This window comes from Netta rufina (genome assembly GCF_964035555.1).
Source record: "Netta rufina genome assembly, chromosome: 13".
NCBI classification, from domain to species: domain Eukaryota; kingdom Metazoa; phylum Chordata; class Aves; order Anseriformes; family Anatidae; genus Netta; species Netta rufina.
In genome coordinates, this window is record NC_140136.1 from 9,935,587 (window position 1) to 9,956,859 (window position 21,273).

At 39.2% G+C, this 21,273-nt stretch overlaps 1 protein-coding gene across 1 annotated transcript; it reads right to left on the reverse strand.

The window, feature by feature from the left end:
- Window positions 1-910: 910 nt before the first annotated feature.
- On the reverse strand, window positions 911-20,887 carry GPI (glucose-6-phosphate isomerase). Its single transcript, XM_084294938.1, has 18 exons — window positions 20,678-20,887; window positions 16,373-16,463; window positions 15,402-15,470; window positions 13,409-13,528; window positions 12,365-12,448; window positions 12,135-12,281; window positions 10,343-10,414; window positions 9,248-9,292; window positions 8,383-8,436; window positions 7,355-7,415; window positions 5,742-5,785; window positions 5,359-5,511; window positions 4,869-4,998; window positions 4,433-4,509; window positions 3,654-3,782; window positions 3,034-3,109; window positions 2,882-2,948; window positions 911-1,348 (listed from the first exon to the last, which is right to left on the reverse strand). Exons 1-18 carry the CDS (start codon window positions 20,794-20,796, stop codon window positions 1,225-1,227), a joined length of 1,662 nt encoding a protein of 553 aa, XP_084151064.1. The 5' UTR covers window positions 20,797-20,887; the 3' UTR covers window positions 911-1,224.
- Window positions 20,888-21,273: the final 386 nt, after the last annotated feature.

A 21,273-nucleotide genomic window follows, 5' to 3' on the forward strand; every position in this document is an offset into this window, starting at 1 on the left:
GTGAAAATATTTTAACTCCCTCTGGTGGGCTACTTGTGGCAGTGCTTTGTAATGGTGATCCAAGAACATAGCACCACTGTACTGTTCACAGTATGAATGTAAAGTTCCAATCTAAGCAGACATTGTTAACCTTATGAAGGAGTTCTTGGTGTGTCTTATCAGTAATAACAAGGCTGCTGATGCTGCCAATTCATTGACTGGCAGCAAACATGCGCAGTAGGAGTTGCATGCTCAGACTTTCTTGTCACTGTATGAGCACAACAGTTATCTTATTTCTCCCTTCCATGCTTGTGTCTTACCTTTATTAGAGGTGTTTGGAACAACAGCCACAGCATGCTACTCTACTAACAGAGAGGAGTAAGAGGGGTAGAGAATTAGAGGATAAGCAACTCATTCACAAGCAGTCACATTGTTCTCTAGTCAGACTTCTGTTAGAGTGATGGAGATTTAAGACTGAAATAGAGTTAAGACTGAAATAAACCATCACTTGAAGGTACCAAAAATACATTGCTGCAAGTAATGCCAATCTTCAGCTTCACATAGTTTTCCAAACTTTCCAGAGCTCAATACATCACTGTCAGTCCAGGAATATTCCTGCTTTTTGAACAGCTGTCTGTGCAGAGCTTTCATGGCTTCTGGACAAAATCAATACAGACCTACCAAGAGTGGCAAACTTTACATAATAGTATTAAAACATCTGCATCTTGCTCAGACACATTAACATAAAACCTGAAAAAATTTATAGCCATAGATTACTCTATTCTTTGAACATACTTCTAGCTTATAGCAGACCCAGTCCAAGGCAATGACATGCCCAACAAGCTGGTGCACTTGACTTTAGAGAACCTTACACACAATAAGAAAAATGTTACTGGGTCTGTGTTTTAAAGATACAGAAAAGTGAAGAAGGTTTACTCATCCATCATATCTTTTATTTCCTAATATCATGTGATCATCTTTAAGGAAGTTGACGGATAAGAAGTGATGAACATACCAGCTGCACTTTACAGATCAACAACCACAAAAATAGAAAGCAACTATACAATCTCTGGGTTTCACAACTAGTTTTCATTGGTAACACTTGACGCAACAGGATTAACTGCAACAAGTGAAGAAGCTACGTCGGTAAAGTGCTATTTTTGTTAAAAGTGGCTAAAAAAGCACAACTACAACAGACTTAAGTATTCGGTCGTTAGATTGTCGATGTCCTCAGAATCTTTCACTTCAGGCTCTGTGTTTTTTGATGAAATTGATGAGCCCATTTGTTGAGCTATCATGAGATGTCACTGGAGCATCTGACTCCAGTTCAGGCTCAATTTTCTTGGCAAGTTGTTTTCCAAGCTCAACTCTGCATTTAAAGAAGTATGAGAACAAAAAAAGCAGTATTAGTACTAATTTAAGGTATGTTAAGAATAGGTGCCAGTAAAAAGTAACATGACAGTTAACATTATGGCTGACCAAATTAGTCATTGTAGTGTCATTCACAAACTGGGATTCTCACAAGTACAACTGCCTAGCTGAACAAACAGCTCAATTTACACAAGATCTCTAACGAGAAAGCTTTGTTTTATGTACTCTTTCTGCACTGTAACTCCCTTTCAGTACTCATTTATGCTATGCAGCCTGCTGCAGAGCAGAAGGCATTCAGCATGCTCCTGATTCACCATTAAATACAGTATCAATCAAAACACTGACTTGCAGCACCACGACAATGAATAAAAACAGCCAAGCTCTGGGACTGAAAGCTTTCTTCAGCACTACAGAGGGCTACCCAGACACAAACCACCAAGAGATATATTCCAACAGCTGCAAGAAACTAAACTGGTTCTACAGCATATTCTGCTTGCCCTCCCCACATTCCAGATTTAGGTTTGGATTCCATTCTAGATTTTCATGTGCTACAGAAAGAGCTGTATTTGTATCCCACTCGTTTTTCAGATTTTATAGCAGATAGTTACAGCTTTAATCAGACAGTCTTCCATTTCCAGTTTCTGCTTCACTGTTTTAGGTAAAAAAAACAAACTGCTGTGGTAACATAGCTCTAACAATATATTCAGAAGATCTCTCATTCAGTTTTTATGAAGGGAGCTTAGTGTAAATTAGTATTCTAAGCCTTCATAGAAAACATGGTCTTTGAAATAACCCCTGCTGTGACACAGGCAGGTTTCACCTAAAAAAAAGTTACCCTTTTCCCAGCTCTTTCTTGGGAAAGTTTTCCACACAATATGTTCTACAGTTAATCACTACAGATTAAAGATAATTATTATCTCCTGAAAAAGTCTTCTATTTTTAAAGAAACTAAAGTAACAAACTCCTTATTAAGCAGCTGCTTTATACATGGAGCTCTACCACAAGTGTAGGCAGAGGTGCAGCCTGCATTAGGCTAGGGACTCCTATGCAAGATTGGCAGATGCCTTCATGTAGCTCCAGCACAAGAAAAATTCAGGTGGTTAGTCTTAACTAGCAGGTATCACTCAGCTGCCTACCACGTGTTTCTGGAGATGCTTTCACCCCCCCCCCATTACAAGGTAAATTCTCCCCTTATACTTGTCAAAGCACGCATTCAGCCTGATTGACTATGTTCTCATTATTACAGTGCTGAGCCTGCTCAGCTATCTTTTCTGCATTCAGTTTGTTGGTTTTTATACTGAAAAAGCAAAGGTCCACTAGCTGGAGTTGTATGTAGGGTCATTATGCATGGCTGAAGATACATAGTGGATAGGATACATGGTGGTTTATTCTCAGAATATCTGGTTCCTAATTAAAACTATCCCATAATCATTTAAGTATTCCACTATTTTTCATTGTCTTCTCTAAATCATGACACATTAAGGTAAACCACAGTTGGTAAGTATACCAGAAACAGATCAAGGAGACTTACCCCCACTGGTCATAGCTGTTAATATCCCAGACAACACCCTGAACAAATATCTTGTGTTCATACATGGCTAAAACAGGAAAATAAATTATTTATCAATAAGCTTCATCATAAAGTCTTACTAAGCATTCACAGTTGAAAGGTCTTTTACTTACCGATGATTGCTCCCAAAGTGAATGGGTTGAGTTTTGTAAACATGATGGAGTTGGTTGGGCGATTGCCTTCAAAGACCTTTGAAAAACAAGAGGTACATTGTAGTATAGTGCATACTAACAGGTTTCTGATGCAAGTTGCACGTTTTCCTGACAGCCCACATTCGATTATTTGTATTAGCAGCAAAACAGTAATCCTGAAAGCTTTAAAGGCTAACAGTTTCAACCATATAATTTTCTGTAAAAATTCTGTATTATTTTTGTAGCCTATTACAAACAATGGCAAAACATTATCTCCAAGCACTGCTACTCCCACCATGGCCATGTGAAGTTGTGAAACAAAGCTGTGGCAATGAACACACAACTCTACCTGAAATGCCTCAAAAACCTTCAGATCATTATACTTAATGGTAGTGCCATTTACAGACTGCTCCACTGTACCTGGCAAGGTAGAGCCTTTAATAAATATGACTCTCACTGTTGTCAAGACAATAGCACTTAATAGCCACCGGAGGGCACTGCTGCCATTAACAAGAGCCATCAAGCAGCATACCAAGGCAGCGCCCTCACAACAGCAATACTACTAATCAGATGAAAACTGGCAAATTACAGAGCCTGATTACCTTGTGGGGAAGAAGCTTCTCCAGAGCATCCCCACTCAGTCCTGCTGCTTGCAGTTCCTTACGAGCTTCATCAGCAGTCTTTCCTTTCATCAAGGCCTCAGTCTGAGCAAGGAAGTTGGCCAAAAGGATCTAGCAGGTAGAAGACAAACAACTACTTCATTAGCTCAAAAAAAAAAAATACTCAGTGCCTGCAAGCAGACTGAGAAGTCTTATTTTTAGCACTGAATATGGCAATAAATTATGCTATACCTTTGTGTATAATGCCTGCTATTGCTTTTTACCTTGGAGTGGCGAGACACTTGATTACTACTTAATAGTGTGTGCATCCAAAAACATACAGGATTGCTCTGAGAAGTCTTGCCCATTAGAACTGACAAACCTAGTAAGATCAAAGGAGCTGGGATTTCATGTCCCTTTCAACCAGTGTCTATTCCACACCATAGTATTAACATAGAATGCCAGCTGCTTTTCCACCAAGAATAGTCAAAGTTGGACAATATGTACTCTATCAATGAAAGTTCTCACAGTACACCACACAGCAATCCCTACCAATACAGAAGTTTAGTTTTCCTATTCCTTGACTAATATTAACATGCAAGTTGATGGGTATTTTTTATCCTACTAGTTTTACTGAAGATAAACATTTATGCTCCCTACAAACCATAAAATGGTCTCTCCTACACTATCATTGTTTAAAGACCATACTTGTCTGACAGAAGAAAATTGCTGGTACACAATGCAACAAGAAAATATGGGTGTCCTGATAAAGAACTCATTACCTTGTGATGCAAACCGTTTCTGACTGGATGCTGAGTCTGGACTGGGATCAGAAAGTCACAGGGAATCATGCGAGTCCCTGCAAGAAGAGTCACATTAATAGCCTTACAACATTAAAGATAAAAGAAAAAACACCTTATTCTCGTCCCACTTAGAGTTATTGGAAGAGTTAGCCACTTTAACAATTTAAAAAAAATTACATGAACTAGAGGAAGTGACTATACGGTTCAGTTTCAATTCTAGTTGACGCTCCTTATTGTAGATGTGAGACCTGCATCTGTAGCCTTGTAAAGGCACAAATTAAGGGCACTACAGTCATGTCACACTAGCCTAGACTAGAGCCCAGCCTCTAGATCAGTGTCAACTTAGCACCCCTGCAGCTTTATGGTCAGAATTTAACTCCAAAACGGCGGATTGTAAGGTAAAGTCCTAGTTTACCTTGATGAATGAGCTGGTAAAAAGCATGCTGCCCATTGGTGCCTGGCTCTCCCCACACAATAGGGCCAGTACTGTAGTCCACACGAGAACCTTTCTTGGTAATGTACTTGCCATTAGACTCCATGTCACCCTAAAAGGGAAGAGTAGTTATAATTTTTCTTGCAGAACCATCACTATCAGTACAAAGTTCCATATATATTTCAACTCTATTAAGTGCTGCTTTTTTATAGAAATTCCATAAATGCCAGGGTTACAGCTGCTTAATTTATGGGCGCAAACTTAACTGAGATCTGAGGGAATAAGGAACAAATCTCTAAATTAATCAAACAAATAAGACAAGAGCAATCTTGGCACCGTTATTTGTTCTTGATTACATCAATTTACATGATTACAGTTATAACCTAAAAACATATGTCCTGGATCTAGATCCAGGACAAAAGCACACTTACATCGTTGCTTCTTGAAATCTTCTACTCTGGTTGGGTCTTACCTGCTGGAAGTAGGCAGCAAAGCGGTGCATGTATTGGTCATAGGGCAGAAGTGCATGGGTTTCACATCCGAAGCAGTTTATATACCAGACCCCCAGCATTGCCAACAGAACAGGCACATTCTTCTCCAGTGGAGCCGTATGGAAGTGGTTATCCTTTTTAACAAATGAAAAAATTAGTTCTCAAATTAATTGTCACCCCTCCCAAATCCTAAGTGTTTTTGTGTTTTTTTTTTAAGCTGCTGTTTTAACCTAGAGACGTCCCCAAGACAGTCATTTTAGAAGCACTGAGAAAGCATCGGGAGATGAACTTTAGAAACCAGTCTGCCTTCATTTATCTTATCAACTTAAGAGAAGCAAATCTGAAATAGGCATCCCACACTCACCATCCAGTGGGCTCCAGCAAGCAGACTCTCAAAGTTGTCAAAACCTAACAATGAAAAAAAAAGTCAATTTACATTTACTATTGTAACTTAAACTTGATTTTTCTGGTAGAGAATTTTCCTTTACGCAGAAAGGCTCCCAACCACTAATTGAGTTTAAAATTGTACTTTAACTTCTCCCGGAGTTTACATCCCATAGGACAGATATTAGTTATGATTAAAGCTTGGACTTCAGAGCAAGCCCAATTTCATGGAACATACTTCAAAACTTTTGCCTAAACTCCCTATTCAGGCAAAATGAGCAACTGGAAGGAAAACAAAGACATTAAAGCCAGAATTGGTATTATTAAAGGCTACGCAATTTTCTTGCTTATTAACCACACTGGGCAAAGCTTCCCCAAAAATCAGGACAAGGCTACTAAAGCAGGAATTTCTGCATTGGTCTAAGGATAAACTGTAGTAAAGGTTGTTTTGAAAGGTTCTCCTAGAAAATTCACCTGATTTTGTTTGCTCTATTAATAGGGGATTTAATCATCATTTATTTTCACGGAGTTTTTAAACTAATGCCATCCTTTCGCACGAAACCATTAATCCTGATTGTCATACAGAAAAACAGGAGATTGAAGTGAAGTATCTGGCAGTCAAAGCAGAAGCTCTAACTATGGTCAGAAGCCAGCTCTGGCAGATAAAGGATCAAAGGACAAGCAGTGGAGATAGCCAACACAAGATCTAACAGCAGAGTTAGACAGTTTACTGTAGACGAAACAGTGTCTGACTGAAGTTTATTTTGCTGTTCAAATTGGTTTTTCCACACAACTGCTATTCATATCATTCTAAGAACACCATAACCAATGTTTTTCTTCTAACATCAGTCTATGGTAATTCTATCTTTTATTTAGAAAATATGTAACTTTATGGTTCAAGACTAACTATTGGAAATGATTGATGAGGGAACAAATGCAAGACTGCTGAACAGCATGTTCACCAAGAAACAGTTCCTAGAGCTCTTTCACATCCACTGTGTGCTCTCCACATGCATTTGAGACCTGCAGAGATGCCCATGGTGCCCCTGTAGCAGTACAGATAGGTGGGGATCAATTTAGAGGGTCTTTATCTTTGTTCCAAAAAGAATTACAAATAGAAACAGCACTCGTATGCCATCAGGCTTCATAATCTAGGAGAATAAGTACTGGTGCTTATGATGTGATAGAAGGGATTTTTTTTTTATGCTAAACAACTCAAGCAGAATTGGAGATAAGATTTGACACACAGAAGTTACATAACTCAATACTCTACTCTTAAGTAGTTGATGCATGTCAGTTGTAAAAATCTAGTTTTCAAGACTGATGTGACTTTACATAAGCCAAGCACTTTTGGCAATGCAAGCAAATAGATGTAATTTGACTACTTGTACCTACATGAGTAACTTTGCAAACTACATTTATAGTACTGAAGCTTTGACATTTCCATCACATTTGATTTTAGCAGAAGCTCAGAGAAGAAGTTGGGTAAAACAATATTTGTCCCAAAACTGATCCACAATCCAGTATTGTTAAAATATTCCACAGATATACTCCCAAAATAGGTTCTTATTAATGTATCACGGGAATACATACCAATATGCAGGGCAATGGAGAGACCAATGGCTGACCACAGAGAATAGCGACCACCAACCCACTGAAAAAAAGATTAGTTGAGACAATAGAAGTGTAAAGGTTTTAAATTTAAGCTTATCTAAACTATTAGGAAATAGCAGCATGCGTTTAGACTATTTTCAGCAAAAGATTATTTTTGGGGGCAATTCACTACAAATCACATGGCATGGCCAAGGGGACCTGTACCTTACAGTAGCCCCAAAAAATCCTTAAGTATGCATTTCTTTAAGGAGTTGAAGTTTTCCATCTGGTCTAGAGGCTATGATTTATATAACATCTGTTGAAATAGCTCTCTTGATAATGACTGCAGTTCATTCTCAAATACTAGATTCACAGCTTGTGTTAATTGCTTTCCTAGTACTGATCTGTAAGAGAAGCCTGAGTCAGCAAGATCGTAACATTACGTAGGAAAAGGTAACGCTCTAGTTAAGTTCTAAATGGTAGCTTTCAAGTGTAGTTTGTCAGGCAGAGTCAATGCGACAGAAACCAGCCTGTTTCTGATTTTAAGTAGGTAAGTAGAAAGGCCAAGGCTAAATGCACTACTTAAAATATGCATCTGCTATAAAACATCAAGTTAGACTCCAGTTTCTGATGTTTGACCTTTACAGACGTAGGTTATATACAGTAGACCCCAACAGTCAAATGTCACAGCTTATAATAACTACTTACATAGAGGAATAAGCTAAGACTTCTATCTCCTATTACCCAGCAGATGATTAGTCAGCCAAGAATACAGAAGGCTCTTCTTCAGACCTTCATCTACAGCAGGATTTGAATTGAATGGACAAGATACAAGACTGCTTTACTTGCCTGTCACACTCAGTTTACTTTTAGGCATAATTTTTCAAATGTTTCAGTACTGAGAATACAGCTACTATTTTTTTTAGTTTTGTTTTGGTTATTATTTAGTTTGCTGACATCTAATTAACACTTTCTGAAATAAATTCTAATGGTTAGCATCTACTGCACAACATTAGACATTTACTTACATCCCAAAATTCAAACATGTTCTCAGGGTCAATTCCAAAGTCTTTAACTTTAGGCTAGAATTAAAAAAAAAAAAAAAAAAAACATGGAAGAGAAGACAAACATTGTTAAAAACCTTGATGTCTAGCAAATAAAAAGCACAGGTTTTACGCCTATTAAATACACAATTGCCCAATTACACCTATTTTAAGAATACATAGCATCCATCAGAAAATACACTATACTTTTATTTCCAAATATCACTATTGCCATTAAGCAGTCTTGAATTCAATGACATAACTCATTCTATCAGAGTGACAGTATAGTTAGGAGTTGAACTGATACTGTTTACATTCAACATGCCCAGAATATTACAACGGAGCTTCACACCTGTTTACCTGGCAGCCTCGATTGTTGCTGGGTCTTCTATTGCTGGGCCTTTTTTAATTGCTGCAGCTCCCCCCTCCTTCTATTTTGGGTGAAATACCGCATCAAGGTACATTATGCTTATCGTATGCAAGAAATTATTCACAAACTATTTGCATCACTTCAGCACTTATCTTAGTATTTTGATTAACATTTATTTATAGAATTGCATTCACACACACTTAAACAATAACAGGTACCCTTCATTAATAACAGGATAGGTATATTACAAGCACAACATCTTGATTTCAGATTTATAAAGCTCCAGCAGAAAACACATCTATAACGGTGCTTTGGAAGGATTCATTTTATGTTCTGTAGAACATATATGCATCCGTTCAATAGGAAAGCTAATTATTAGTATACAAATAATGGCATCTTAAAGGCTTCCTTACAGGAAGGTACAGTAAGACCATCTTCAAAGTACATAGAAGAAAATTTAAATAAAGTTCTTATACTTACACCATTGGTAGACAAGGCAACAAAGTGCTTGGCCACAGCTGAAGGCTTAATAAAAATGAACAATGTCAGATCTAGAATTCTAATTGTTTTTGTTATAAATGATAGCAAATCAGGTTTATTTTTAAACAAAATATTGTTGACTATCATTAGTTATTTGCATGTTTATCAACTTGAAATCAACTTAATCACATACAGTGTAAGATTTGGCAGAATGCCTATCTGAAGATAATGTTCTGACAATATTTTCATGAAGGCCTCCCTCTGGAGGTAGTCACTACTTTGAGCAGCACTCAGTTTCCTTAAGAGTACGTTACCATTTTGGTATATCACTAATACCATTTTTGGGCAGATGGAGTTTGTTGTGCAAGTGTTGCCCTTCCTGCTACAGTAGCAAGATCAGGACAACTGCAACTACTGATAAATCTAAAGCTACAGATTTAGACTTGGGTCTTTTGTTAAGTGTTCAGGCAAAGATGAATTGTCTTTAACTAATGTAATGGGAGACTTCAATGCCCTGCTCTCGAATTAAGTACAGTTACCCTCACTGGAACATGTTAAAGACTACATTAACCACCTGAGCAGGCAGTATTGCTTTTCTTACAAGAAATTGAACAGAATAAGCCAAAAGCAAGGCTTCTGTTCATAGCACAACCATCTGCTACAGAAATCTTATTTTACTGCTTTTATCTTATTTTACTGCTTCAACCATAACTTCATTGCTAGTTTTGAAAGACTTTCCAAGAACTGAAAGGTAATGACATGTAGAGACTATATTCTTTCTGTGTCAGTGGTTCCACCAAACCATTAGCTAGCTCTAAGGCAGATGCAACTGTGTATTACTTTAGAGGCAGGATTTGAGGGAAAACCAACCATAACCACTGTCTATAATGGAAAACTTGTTTTGTTACTTTGTTCAGACATAGCAGCCTGTATCATGATGCACTTCAGTGTTGTGCACAGCATTTGCTGTGCTACACAGCTTATGCTTGGGCAGCTATTGGCCCCGATCCAAAGCATGCTTAAAATGACTGGGGAGAAACTGCACAATGAAAATCTGTTGCATTCTGTTACGTAATCTAAGCACATTAGACTTACATCATTAGCAGCATGTAGGAACCACTCTTTGGCCGTTTCTGCATTGGTGATCGTTTCTTGGGTGGTGAAAGTCTGTACATCAGAAAACAGAGAAGTATAAGACACTGTACTTCAAATTGAAACAAGTTCAGGCTGCTAAAACATTTTTTCAGATAACCAGATCAGAGTAATTCTAGAGGTTCGTAAGACAGCTGCTACCACATTTCAGAAAAAAACTAGTAAGCTTACCAATCCAAGTCAGCAGTTTGCTGGAATTGGAGTAGTTACTCCCTGTTTCCTTCCCACCTCCAAACTGTTACACAAAACCTTGAGACTGAAGTTATTTTCCCTGTACTTCTACTAAATATGAAGTTATATCACTCAATTAGGAAGTAGCTAATTGAGCTTCAAAACAGGACAACCCAGCTGGACTGTCCTCTTGTGCTTTTATTCCTTCTTTTCCATGCAACACCACTCATTTTTGCTAAGACTCTGCAAAAACTATTTTGCTGATTAGAGAAAATATCTTCCTGCTTCATGAAGTGTGCAAAGAAGTTCAGTCATGCAGTTCTGCAAAGATCTACAACCATTCTGATTTACTCAACCATCAAAATTCTGCTTTAAGGGGGAACACTACATTCAACCTACTCTCATCCATCTCCAGAAGTATTTCATTATGAAACAAGCCTGTTAGGGAAAACAAAAAAATACCATTCATCTTCTTCCAAATAAATCCAATTATCTAACTACAGCTTGGCAAATAGAAACTGAAGTGTTACTCTTTCAATCTTGCAGTCTTCTGAGCCTTTGAACCATGATGCTTGACCTCAATTATTCAAAATGACCATTAGTATTACTTTGCAAAGCTTACTTATTATTCCAGAAGTTGCTCAGCTACAGTATTGCCAAAATAAGATAATGAGCACCACAGTAGAGCATGGTCAGCATTACACACATGTTCATTTATTGCAGATTCTGTCATCAACAGTAAAAAGGTCCTACTGTGCTTTACAAATGAAGGCAATCCACATTATGTAATGATGAATTCTGTCTTCAGTTTCCTCTGATAAGGCAGAAGCCAGTATGTTCTAGTCAGCATACCTCAGAGGAATTTGGCTACTAGCAATTAAGTTTATGAAGTTATAAAATAAGCTTGCTAACAAGGTGAGATTTACAAAGGTAGCTATTAAGTCCATATTCAGAAATAAAGTGCCGTCTTAAAAACAGGTGAAGGTAGGCTGCTGGTAGTTTAAGTAAAGAAGCTTAATATTTATAATGTTCAAGGCACTCAGCCTTCAAGTTAGAGAATGAGCTTTTGCTACTACCCTGAAACAGAATGAAGATTCCCTAACTACACTGATGTGAAACATCAATGCAAAAAAACACTATTGACACTGTCCTTCATAAGCAATATGAAAAGACCAGAAGTAAAAGTAAGGAATGAGATGAGTTCTTGAATTTCCAAGAAATATAAAAATGGGATCACACATTCCACCCACGAAGTACAGTAACAAAACTTGTTAATAATTTAAATTTGTGTTGGCTAAGAAATGCCCAAAACAACATCAAATTGCTCGTGTATTACTTCTCAAGAATAAGTCATTTTCTGTGCTTGACTTCTAGATCCTTAAACATTTCAGTAGCAATATACACTTGTATTGCAAGTTTAGGATTAATCAGAACAGATTTTCTGTTTGTTTTTTGAACTAGTGTACACTAGAAGTCCTTAATCTAGAACTTCCTGTGGACTGAAGTCTTGACTGAATCTTTGACCACTTGAAGTATGTCACACCAGTGACCTTATTAGACATACCTTTGATGCAATGATGAAGAGTGTAGTGTCCGGTTTAAGCTCAGCCAGGGTTTTGGCTATATGAGTACCATCAATGTTAGACACAAACCAAACACGTGGGCCTCCCTTGGAATATGGTTTCAGGGCTTCAGTTACCATCAGAGGCCCCTGAAGAAAACCAACAGTTAGGTTTTATCTTCATTGCAGACATGTACACACAGATGTAAAATGTACAGAAGTCAGCTGCTTACCAAGTCAGAGCCACCAATCCCGATATTGACCACATCAGTAATAGTCTTCCCAGTGTAACCTTTCCATTCACCACCACGGACTCTCTGGCAGGAAAAGAAACCAAGTATTTTATGCTATGTATATGCTGAAGTTAATAACTCTAGCCCTGGAAGTAGGCTGTATTTTCAAGCGCTACTGCAGAGCATCTCCAAAAAAATATAATAATAATAATAAAAGTTTCTAGACCTTAAAGCCAATACTCAAAACTACCTTGCTGGGTAGACACTTCGTTAATGCTTACTTCTTTAAGTGTTAGAAATTTAATGCACATATTTAAAACAAACGGCAAAAATCAGTTTAGTCTTCTTACATGTGGGCTGCTAAAGCATTTGCAACAGGTGAACATAAGGACAATAGAAGTCAAGCTAGACATGAAAGAGTCTTAGGCATTGAATTATTTGCACAAGACATTTAAACAGATGCCTACATTAAAGATGTACAGAACCAATAAACATTAATGATATTTGAAGATTACTGTATTTAACTAGGGAACAAAAAGCTTTGTGTTGTTGAAACAGTAGAATCATAAATGTATCTGACCTAAAGACAGTGGATCTTTAAAAAAAACTACTTAAGCAGACCACAGTCAAATTAAAAGTGAGCTGGGAACTTCTTCCCTCTCTCCTTCTGATTTTACAAGAATTTTAAGAAGCAGTTTCTATGTGAGAGTCAAGTAGTAAGAAAGACGTTAAGAAGAAATAAAGCCATATTTGAATGGGGTACCTCATGTTTTACAAGACTTCAAACTTCTGAAATAAATACTACTGAAGGAGTAAGATCTGGAGAGCCCATTAAAGAAAAGCCCACCTGCAAACTGACATGCAAGAAAGTCACGCTTAAAACAGCTCTAACTCCATGCTTGAGCCAGTACTGTTATAAACCTAACTCAACAAGTGGAGAATAGCTTGTGTGAACCAGTCTATAATCAGTGCTTCACAACATGCCTGTGAGAGAACCTGGTTGACTATAATACAAACATGAAAGGTTATAGTGATATACTATACCTGGCAGAAGTGTTTCATTTTGTCCAACACTTTGTTTACTTCTGGAACAACATCTTTCCCATCCACAAGTATTGGCACATTGGAACGATTTCTCAGAGCGATATGAAGCACAGCTCGGTTCTAAAACAAGAGGAAGAAGGAAAAACATGAGTTATTTGTGACTTGCACTTCACCCAGAAAGTAGTACAATCTTAAGAGCTGTTAATAATCCTTCAGATTAACTGGAACTGCTTTCAACTGCTGTCTGCTGTTAAACAAAAATTTTCTAAATTTTGGTAGACAGTAAAGACTGCCCCCATAACGAGTGGTCAGATATGTGCTACTTTATACACTGTCTTTGCACCATATTAGCCTACAAGTTCTAACTCATCAGGACAAACACCTGGCAGTATCATGCTTGGGTGAACTACAAATAATTTCCACCTAAGAACAAACTGAGCAGTCAATGCCTGCAGCATTAAACACAGACAAGTCTTAAATATTTAGGACATGGCTAAAAAGTTTTCCAAATCTGAACAAGAGTAGTAGACAAGTCAGTTCTTGCTATTAAGCAGCTTCCTTCTGTCTTACTGCTCTACATTTATTCTATTAACACTGTTTGACAGCATTCTGTTTAACTTCTCATGGCCATTTCATACTGTCCACATGCTCCAGAGTCCATTCAACTTCATTTTCTATCTTGCATTAATAGAAAATGGATTAAACCAAATCTCATTCCAGGTCTTATTACTGTAAATGAGAAGCAGGCCAATAATGAAAGATTAGTCATCATGAAGGTAACTGCTAAATAAAGTTGCCATGTTGAGACTATATGGAAGTTGGGAGCTAGCAGCAGAAGCCAAACACACCAGACAGTTTAATATTGTGTTCAAGTGCTATCAAGGAAGAGTATATTCCTTTAAAAGGACTTCAACCATTATATTTGATCTTAGGTTAAAAAAAAAGAAGAATAACTCCATAACATACGATCAGAGATAGGCTAACCTTGTAATAATCTGTGTTACAAGAGGCTATTGAAAAGCAGTATCTGAAAACCAGAACCAGACAGATGTTAAACTTACCCACATTTCCCCCTGCTCCCTTTTTTCCCCCCCTCACTGTCTAAAACTGTGTATTGAAGGCATTAATATAAGAGGAAAAGAAATGATTCTCCAGTGAAGCTTCCTGGTTTAGTCTGTTCATTCCTACAAACATGTAGTATTTACAAGCAACACAACATTCAGCCACTGAGTGATTTTTAAGTGAACTGCTTATGCAAGAACTAAATCAGTTAACCAAATCAGAGCAAATATTGATTTCTGCAAATTTACCTCAAATGTACTTAAATATTTAAGGTAGACCAGTAAACCATGTTACACTGATTTTCCAGTTTTCAACCTACTTTAAATTTAAAAAAATAAGGTGCAACTGGTTCCTTTGTATGTTCTAGAGACGATTTAACTATCATTACAACCCTCAAATCTACACAGAGGAATATACTCAGTCTTACCAAAATACATGGCTAGTTTTTCAAGATGGCTTATACTCTCTACTACAAGAAGTGCCCAAAGATAAGTAGCATCAACAATCCAAAGCAGAAAGTCTTACACAACCCTTGCTAACACATTATATGCAGATTACTAAGCTTTATGAACACTCGTTAGGCAAAAGCTGCTAAGGCATACATGGAATGAAATACTCTGCTCTATGCCCTTTTCAAGACTTAACTCATCTTCCTCTCTACAGAAGAGTGCAGAAGAGAAAGGAAAAAATACACCACCAACTCATCTAAAAACAATTTTTGTGGGAGACGAGACTGAATAGCTTTATTCACATTTTCTTCTTTGCAAGAGAGCTTAGAATTTCTTATGTAAGGAATCAAACGAGTTAAAACCACATTCAGCATTTCAGAGTAGCAATTAGAGTTTTTCAAAACTTCTCTTACAGAGATGCATTAACATCCATAAAATAAGCACAACTGAAAGGTAAGAACTATATACAGAAATAGCCTTACCTCAGTGAAGTTGATCTTCTCTCCACTGAACATTCGCTCTCTGGCACTTTCCACACCCCTTGACTTTGCCTGAGAAATGTAAAAATAGATTTCTCTTAAAAATAGTAAGTCAACATGTACTACAAAGGTCCAGCTACACTAAGGAGAGTACGCAGTTAGCACAAGAGAGCAAACTAAAAATTAGATGAAAAACACACCATAAACTAGTTTTAAAATGTATAGAAGTTCATGCTTATTTTATAGGAAGTATTTTTATTCCCTTAAAAAATGCTACATGGTACCATGTACTAAAAGATCAAGATGTAGTGAGTAGTCTTTATTACTCAGTTTCATCTTGACAGACTGCTAAAGAAATAATTTATATTCCTTTGCAGCTTAGGGGTTTTTTTGTTTGTTTGTTTTTAAACAGAATAGCAGCAAAAGTAGTTTCAATTCAGCTGTTTTTGGAAGCTTTAAAAAAAAAATCTATTCCATCTTAGCCTTTGGCTGAACCAATAGTTAAGAAAGGGTTGTAATTATGGACACCACGCTAAACTGAAGTTAATGACACAAGCTTCTTAAAATACATTCAAGTGCAAATGAATCTCAAAACTAAGACTACGTGACACGAAACAATGTATTTCCATTTGAGGTTTAAAAAATATCAGCTTCTCTTTCAACTTGGTATTCATCTCTTATTTCACTGCAAATCTCAATAATGGTCCCATATGCCAGCTGGTTTGTCACAGACATGTCTTGACAGACAAATCAGAGCTCAAGAGAGATCTGGGAATTAAAAATGGCTCTGCTCCTTGTGGCCAAAGGAAAATGCAAGACTTAAAACAATGCCTTACTAGGCTTGAAACCAAGTGACCTTGAACTTTGATCATCTCTTGAATTGAGAGTTAAATGTGTATAATGATAGAATGAGTTACAGTTTAAAGTTAACTTCTATAACACTGAACTAATAAAACAAAGTTTTCTTTAGTTACCAGTTCCACCAGCATTTTCATTACTTCTTCTGTAACAAGGTTCTTCGAATAATCCAGTAAGATATCCCCATGATCAGTATTCAGAGTCAAGCTGCCAAAACAAATAAGTTGCTTAATTAAACCTTCTTAGAAAGTTTTAAGCAAGACAATGACAACTCTACAAATAGTAAGTAATTAGAAACCTAGTTAGGCTAAGTTAATATAGACAACCTGAGGGACTAATGGGCCTCCACAAATTTTATAAAACTATTTACTAGGTAGTATACCATTTTAACTTGACTACTGTTTTCAAAAAGCTCAATTGTAGTGTTCATTTTCTGCTTGTGAAAGTCCAAATACAAATACAAGTATATTTAATGCACAGCCACATGATCACGTTCCACTTTCAACTGAGCCACTAGCAGTCTCTAGCAACTATTTTTTCCTATTAAATCATAGGTACAAAGCTATGACCATCTTTTGCAGCGAAGAAAATTATACTGTCTTCCTACAGTTCATTTTAGCAAATTTAGCCTTTTTTTTTATATGTCAGCCCAAACAAAACTCATTTACAAGTCTATACAACTTCATGTACAGAAATACTGTCAAGTAAGATGCAGAATTACTTCCTATTTGTGCACTGCATAGTCTCACTTTGCTTACCTGTTGTATTTACTAGCCTTGTATCAAAATGCAAATTTCTACAGTTGCTCTATTGTCTTATACAGCAGTTTTACACCCATTTCTCCTTTGCACTAATTAACAACCTAACATACACATTTACTTTAAATTCAAGAGTCAGTCCTGTAAGTCTTTCAGTAGACTTTATTAAGTCTACTGTACAAGTGCCTTCATTATAAGTTACTGTCATGTTTGCTCCACATGCTCAAGCCACAGGAAATTGCATGCATCTAAATTCAGTGTTTCCGTGTTGCTCATTATCTGCCCTGCCTCTAGTTTCTCAATATTTGGCCACAAATATTATTACTTGTTTTTTACTGCAAAGATATACTATGGACTTGGCAGGGATGAAACATAGCATTGTTGCTATCCTAAACAGATATAACATGACAGATAATGCAAAATTGGAAGAATGGGACTGAACCTGCCACAACAGTAATGACCAGCAAGGTCTAAACACTTTGGTGGTTTCAATTTTTGGGAAAAAAAGACAGTTCAAGACCAGAAAACTGGTTTTAAAACAGAAGCAACTAAATAAGGAAAGATGTGTAACTTCAAGCACAGGCTAAAGAGAACATTTATCAAAAAACAAGGCAAGCAAGGGAAAACAGTATTAATACTGTTAATCATCCTTTTCTTCAGGAGGGTGCAAGAAGCAATCCTGAAACCCCAACCACATAGTGTAAGAATACCTGGAACATAACTAGCTAAGAAAAAGACTTACCTCTCACCTACCAAACTTGCTCTTTATTGATAGAGTACAGAAAAGGAATAAATCCTGCAAGTCTATTTAAAATTACATGGGGTATGTTTACAGATAGGACTAGGTTTTCAACACTTCATTAAGGGCACTGCAAGACCATTATGATGAGATCTCTCTCTCTCTCTCTCTATATATATATATATATACATATCTCATGATAATGATGATTCTTCAGTACTACAGCTTAATCATAGAAAGATAGCCTTAGTGTTCTTCATGAAGATAAAATCCTTAAAATCTTCTCTTTTTGAGATATTTTATTTTTACTTTTTTGATTTTTACTTACGTAAATAAAAATCCAACCTCACTAGACTCAGATATACCCCATGAATTTCTGGCTGGATTCAAATCACCACTGAGTTGAAGAAACTGCAGGAAGATGGCATTGCAAGACACCATAAAAAAAAAAAAAGAGCAATGGCTAACAGTGAATACAAGAGATCTGATTTCTCATTTCCCACACGTGAGGTACAACACAAGCATAGAGCCTAACCCCATCCTGAACCCTTACTCCAAGGGTTCCACCCCTTCTTTAAGCAGAAGCACAGGAACGTGCAGCTCAATTGCATTCTGCTACAGTACCCATTCTGCAATGCGGCATCCAGCAGTAGCACTACCCAGGTGGAACAGAGGACTTGTCACGTAAGCCACATCCACACTTAAGTGATGCAGCCTTTCAAAGTGAAGTGAAAGGCCCACTGTTCCTACCAGACTGTATATTTGGGCAGCAGATAAATTCAAAAACATGCTGTACATACTTGACCCTGCTCCAAACCAGGAGAAGAGGCTATGCAAGTTTTCATCAATGGAGACAAGACAGGAGAAAAGTCTTCTATCCATACTCAGTAAGCCACAGCCGGTGAGCAAAAGGTTCTTACAGTAAGATTTAATAGATACTTAGTCTCTGAGGTATTCAGATTAAAAACTGATTCTAAAATTTCTACAGCACAAGTGTCACGAAGCTCTTTTAGTTAAATGTATTTTTTTCCTTAGAAGAGAATCAATGATTTTATGATAATACCCAAGAGATCTGAAGCATCTTCATGAAGAGGATTTTCACATGAGGGAAGAGGTGCAAGATAAGCAGAGGACCTTGTGGCCAAACCTCTGGGACTGGCTTTCAACATGTTAACTACAAGCCAGAGCCGCCGGATGGTGGCAAAGTGGTAATCACTGAGGAGTACAAAAGCTGATTTATCAAACTAAACCTGGCTGTCAGTTTTGCCTATTTGGGTATGACAGAATTCTTGGGGTAGTCAATAATGTTGGTTTATCAGGAAACAGGACAAAAATCATGAAGAGAAATGTCATTAATACAGATTAATGAATCTTGAACAACTCAATCATTTCCTGTCCTTACAGTTTGCACAAGAGAACGTTAAGACAAGCAGCTACTTGAAGTGGGTACCCTCAGTAAAGAGCATTCCACAAGAAAAATACCAATTAGATAAACACATTCTGGGAGACACACAACTTCCAGCACAGAGAAAACATGCCACACATGAGTATATGTGCTTGAAACATGAGTTGCCAAATACCTTATCCTCATTTAACGGTGCACAGCAATGGTCAGTGTAACTCCCTTAGTCTATTACATATTCACAAGAACTTAAATACAAACTATTTGAAACTGAGCTCACATTTTACAGTTAAAGTAGCTTGCATAATAAAGTGACAGCCACTAAGACTAATATTCAGTGCTATTCTCAATAGTAGCACTTACTCGAGCCATTCAGGAAGAGTCTTGTACAAAGCACCTCAGTTACACTTTTGGATTTACTCAGTCTGCTTCAACTTTCCTTTGTTACAAGGATGTTAACAAATTCAGTCTTTTGAAATGTACTGGAGATAAGGAAGCTCGCAACCAGAACCTTTTTTCTGCTAGAGACAGGAAATTTAGCTTAGAGATAGCAATATGGTTTTTACAGTTAACAAAGGTTCTGTTTGAAGAGCCAGATGAAGTTCATGCTTCAAAAACTGAGCATACCTCTCACGTCAATGCAAAATGAAGCTAGCTGTTGTATGCTGGTATACAGAACTTCGTATGTGATGTTGCACTACCATTCAGGTAGTATCAAATGAGTTCAACAGGAGAAAAGTCACTTTACCAGTGAGAACTTTGACACATGCAACAGGAAAGATAGATCTTTCTTGAAGAAGTTGGCCATGTGTATATTACCCAGGCTCACTGTAAAACTCAAATCAGTGATGTACCTACACACTAATGGACCTTCCAGATTGCTGGTGGCGCCCAGCAGCATAACCACACGTGACTTCTCAGCAGTCTCCTGAGCACAGGAGACAGCAGCCCAGTTTTATGGGATGAGAACATTGCACATTATCACGCTGTTTCCACGTCTTACTTCCTTCTCTAGAAAAAAGCCCTTGCAACGTGTCTGCTGCAGTACGTGTAGCAGGGGAGGGCTGAACGCCCCACACGCGCCACTGCGGGGCAGGGGCCGACAGGTGGGGGCACAGGGGCGGCCGGGGGCGCTGCTCTTATCGCGGGGCCAGGCATCTTATCGCGGGGAGAGTCAGCTCCTCATGACTAAGCAGGCGGCAGGCCCCAGAATGCCGCTGTGCCGCCGCAGCCCGGCGCTGTGCCGCCCGGCACGTCCCAGCCGCAAGGAGGAGTCAAGGACGAGCACACGCGGGGCCGCCGTGCCCAGGGCTGCCGGGGGGGCTCCCCCCTGCCCGGGGGGGCCGCTGCTCGCCCTCCTGCCCGCCCGGCACCGCCGGGAGGCCCCGAGCGTTGAGGCTCGGCCTCGGCCGCCTTCCCCGGGGCGCTCGAGGCGAGGCGAGCAGCGGCAGGCGTGTGGGGGTTTATGGGGGTGCCTCCTGCCGGCGGGCCCTCTGCCAGCCCCGAGGCTCCCCAGCCTCACCTGAACTTCTGGAAACGCTCCTTGTCGCCCTCGAAGAGCTGCCGCAGGACGAGCTTGGAGGCGTTCGCCTTGTGCCACTCGAGCAGCTTCTTGAAATGGGGGTCGGCGGACAGCGCCATGTTAGCGGCCGGGCAGTGCTGAAGCGGCTCACGCTGGGGCGCGGAAGCGAGCAGGGCGAGCGGGGATGGGGCGGCCGCCCCCGGTTTTATAGCAGCGAAGCTCGGCCTCCTGCCCGCGGCTCCGCCCCGCCACCAGCCTCCTTCCCTTCGGCGGGATGAGCTCCCTCACGGCCGGGAGAGGCGCTCGCTGAGGGGTGGCGGCGTGTGGGGGCCGCGGGGATCCCCGTTCCGAGCCCCCCCAAGATGCTGCGCAACGCACTGCCCCCACCCCGGGGCACCTGCGTGAGGCAGCGGGGGCCGGTGGGCTCGGTGCCGGTGTGCTGGGAAGGGACCGGGCTGGAAATGCTCCGGCTTCCAGGCTGCCGCCGCCAAGGGCCGCGTCGAGCCCGGTCCCCCCAGCCCCACTGAGGGGTGTGGGGCGCTGCTCGCACCGGGGGCTCGGCGCCAGCCCCGAAACCGGCCTTAGGCGTGGAAATC